Source organism: Melospiza melodia, unplaced genomic scaffold (genome assembly GCF_035770615.1).
Source record: "Melospiza melodia melodia isolate bMelMel2 unplaced genomic scaffold, bMelMel2.pri scaffold_114, whole genome shotgun sequence".
Lineage (NCBI taxonomy): Eukaryota > Metazoa > Chordata > Aves > Passeriformes > Passerellidae > Melospiza > Melospiza melodia.
The window spans coordinates 443,175-446,100 of NW_026948506.1; the positions used below are offsets into that span (position 1 = coordinate 443,175).

Genomic DNA, 2,926 nt, shown 5'->3' on the forward strand with positions numbered 1-2,926 from the left:
AACATTTCCAAGTAGATTATGCAGGGAGCGGAGCAAGGCAGGGACTGCATAAAAGGGAAAATCCTGCTTTTTTAAAGTACTGCTCTGGGTTGTCTTGATGGGAAATTGCAAACAGATATTCATCTGGCAGTCCAGGATGAGAAAAAAAAATATTTCTCAGATGTTGCTAAACCAGGCAGTGACAGAAATCAGCACAGGGCCCCTTAGAAGCTGCATCTTGTCCTGTTTATCCAGCCTCCTCAGGGTTGCTTTGACGTTGCCATCAGAGCCTGCAGGTCCAGAGCTGCCCCTGGACAGTGCCAGAGCTGGGAGGGGTCTGCAGGGCAGAGATGAGCCCCCAGGATTGGGCTGAGCTCTGGCAGCACTGGCAGGGCCCAGCCCTGGGCACAGGGAAGCAGCTGCTGGCAGGGACAGCTCCAGGCAGCAGAGCCCTGGGCAGGCAGTGGGGGGAATGTGCCCCCAAGCTGTGCTGGGATATTTAAGGTCCTCTCCAAGCAAAAATATTCCATGATTACTTTTTTTACAGATCCAAATGCCAAGGCACAGCAAATGTCCAACAGCAGCTCCATCAGCCACTTCCTCCTGCTGGCATTGGCAGACACACAGCAGCTGCAGCTCCTGCACTTCTGCCTCTTGCTGGGCATCTCCGTGGCTGCCCTCCTGGGCAACGGCCTCATCATCAGCGCCGTAGCCTGCGGCCACCACCTGCACACACCCATGTTCTTCTTCCTGCTCAACCTGGCCCTCACTGACCTGGGCTCCCTCTGCACCACTGTCCCCAAAGCCATGCACAATTCCCTCTGGGACACCAGGAACATCTCCTACACAGGATGTGCTGCACAGCTCTTTTTCTTTGTGTTCTTCATCTCAGCAGAGTATTTCCTCCTGACCATCATGTGCTATGACCGCTATGTGTCCATCTGCAAACCCCTGCACTACGGGACCCTCCTGGGCAGCAGAGCTTGTGCCCACATGGCAGCAGCTGCCTGGGCCAGTGCCTTTCTCAATGCTCTGCTGCACACAGCCAATACATTTTACCTGCCCCTGTGCCATGGCAATGCCCTGGACCAGTTCTTCTGTGACGTGCCCCCAATCCTCAAGGTCTCCTGCTCACACACTAACTCCCACAGGGAACTTGGTTATCTTGTTGTTACTTGCTGTTTAGCACTTTGCTGTTTTGTGTTCATTGTTTTCTCCTATGTGCAGATCTTCAGGGCTGTGCTGAGGATCCCCTCTGAGCAGGGACGGCACAAAGCTTTTTCCACCTGCCTCCCTCACCTTGCTGTGGTGTCTGTGTTCATCAGCACAGCCATATTTGCCTACCTGAAGCCCTCCTCCATCTCCTCCCCATCCCTGGATCTGGCCCTGTCAGTTCTGTACTCAGTGGTGCCTGCAGCCCTGAACCCCCTCATCTATAGCCTGAGGAACCAGGAGCTCAAGGCTGCAGTGAGAAGACTGATGACTGGATGGTTTCAGAGACATTAAACGGCTGGCCAAATTCTACAAATGACGTGAAATAAAAGTAATGTTATTGATGGCTTGATAGAGGCTTTTTTTCCCCTTTATATTAGTTTTATTATATTGTCCACAAAGAAATGTCATTCTTTGTGCCATCTCTCATTTTGTTTGTCTCCACCTTCCCTGTGCCCATAGACTGTGTCAATGAGGGGCTGCACTCTCAGTGGCTTTAAAGGATCTAAACAATCTCCAAGCAAAGCTTTCTGCAGAGACGCCCTTTTGTTGCCTTCTCTGGAGCTGCAGCAGCAATGTCTGTGTGCAGAGCTGGGGGCAGATCAGTGCTGGCCCAGCAGCTGTGCCCAGCAGCAGCAGCAGCACTTGGTGTTGCCAGTGCTGCTGCCGTGGCCCTGCCCCGCTGCCCTGGTGGCCCTGGTGTTGCTGCAGGGCCTGAGTGCTCTCAGGGCCGGGCACAGCCCTGGGGGTGGCAGTGCTGGGGCTGCAGCAGGGACAGGCCATGGGCACTGCTGGGGCAGCGCTGACGTCTCAGGCCAGGCCCTGGGGGCTCCAGGCTCTTTGCCCAGGCGCTCTCAAGAACACACCCAGGCCAATGCTCAGCACAGAAAACCCCCATAAGCAGCCCCAGGCTGGCCGTGGGCAGGCTGGGAGCAAACAGCATGGCTGGGGCTCTGCATGGGCCCTGGGGCAGACGGGAAGGAGCAGCAGAGCAGGGGCTGATCCATCCCCAGTGCGCTGCACAGCCCAGGGCAGCGTCCCAGAGCATCCTGATGGAGCTGCCAACAACATCCCCCCTCTGCAGCCCTGGCCTCTCCCCCAGCTCACACAGGTGCCCCATCCTTGCAGGCACAGACACGGCAGCACTGGCTCAGCAGCCCCTGTTTGCATTGCACACAGCAGGGGAGCACCCCCATGCTGTTGTTGTGGGGACATGAACCTGAGGGAGCACAAATGCCATCAGCCCCTGGGGCCAGCAAGGGCTGGAGGACACCAGGGAAACCACTCAGCTTTGTCCTGGCCTCTGCAGTCAGCCAGAAAGTTTGTTCCCATCAGCTGGGAGTTTCCCGTCCCACTGCAGATGCTGTTTGCTCAGACCCAGATCTGCCTGGCAGCCACCCCCAAACTGCCCTGAGCATTTCCGTGGTTTCACCTTTGCTTTCTCTACTCTTTGCCTGCTTTAAATTTCTTCCTATTTCCCTCCCCGGTTCCCTGCCCTGCAAACAGCCCCTCCCTGTTTGCCCTTTCCTCTCTGGCCAGACTCCCCATTGCAGTTCCTGACTTGGCACCATGGAAACATCCCTTGGGCAGCAGGATCACCCTACAAGTGCTGCAGGAATTGTCTGCAGGCTCCTGCAGTGGCTGGTGCTGCTCCCTTGCCAGAGGCACCCCAGGCCAGGGGTGCACATCTGGGCTGCTCAGTCTGGCTCTGGGGCTCCCTGTTCTGGGCAGTGAG

The 2,926-nt window shown here is 56.4% G+C and overlaps 1 protein-coding gene across 1 annotated transcript; it reads left to right on the forward strand.

Annotated features, from left to right (window-relative positions):
- The first annotated feature begins 549 nt into the window (after nucleotides 1–549).
- On the forward strand, nucleotides 550–1,485 carry LOC134433082 (olfactory receptor 14A16-like). Its single transcript, XM_063181975.1, has one exon. It carries the CDS (start codon nucleotides 550–552, stop codon nucleotides 1,483–1,485), a length of 936 nt encoding a protein of 311 aa, XP_063038045.1.
- The last annotated feature ends 1,441 nt before the right edge of the window (nucleotides 1,486–2,926 follow it).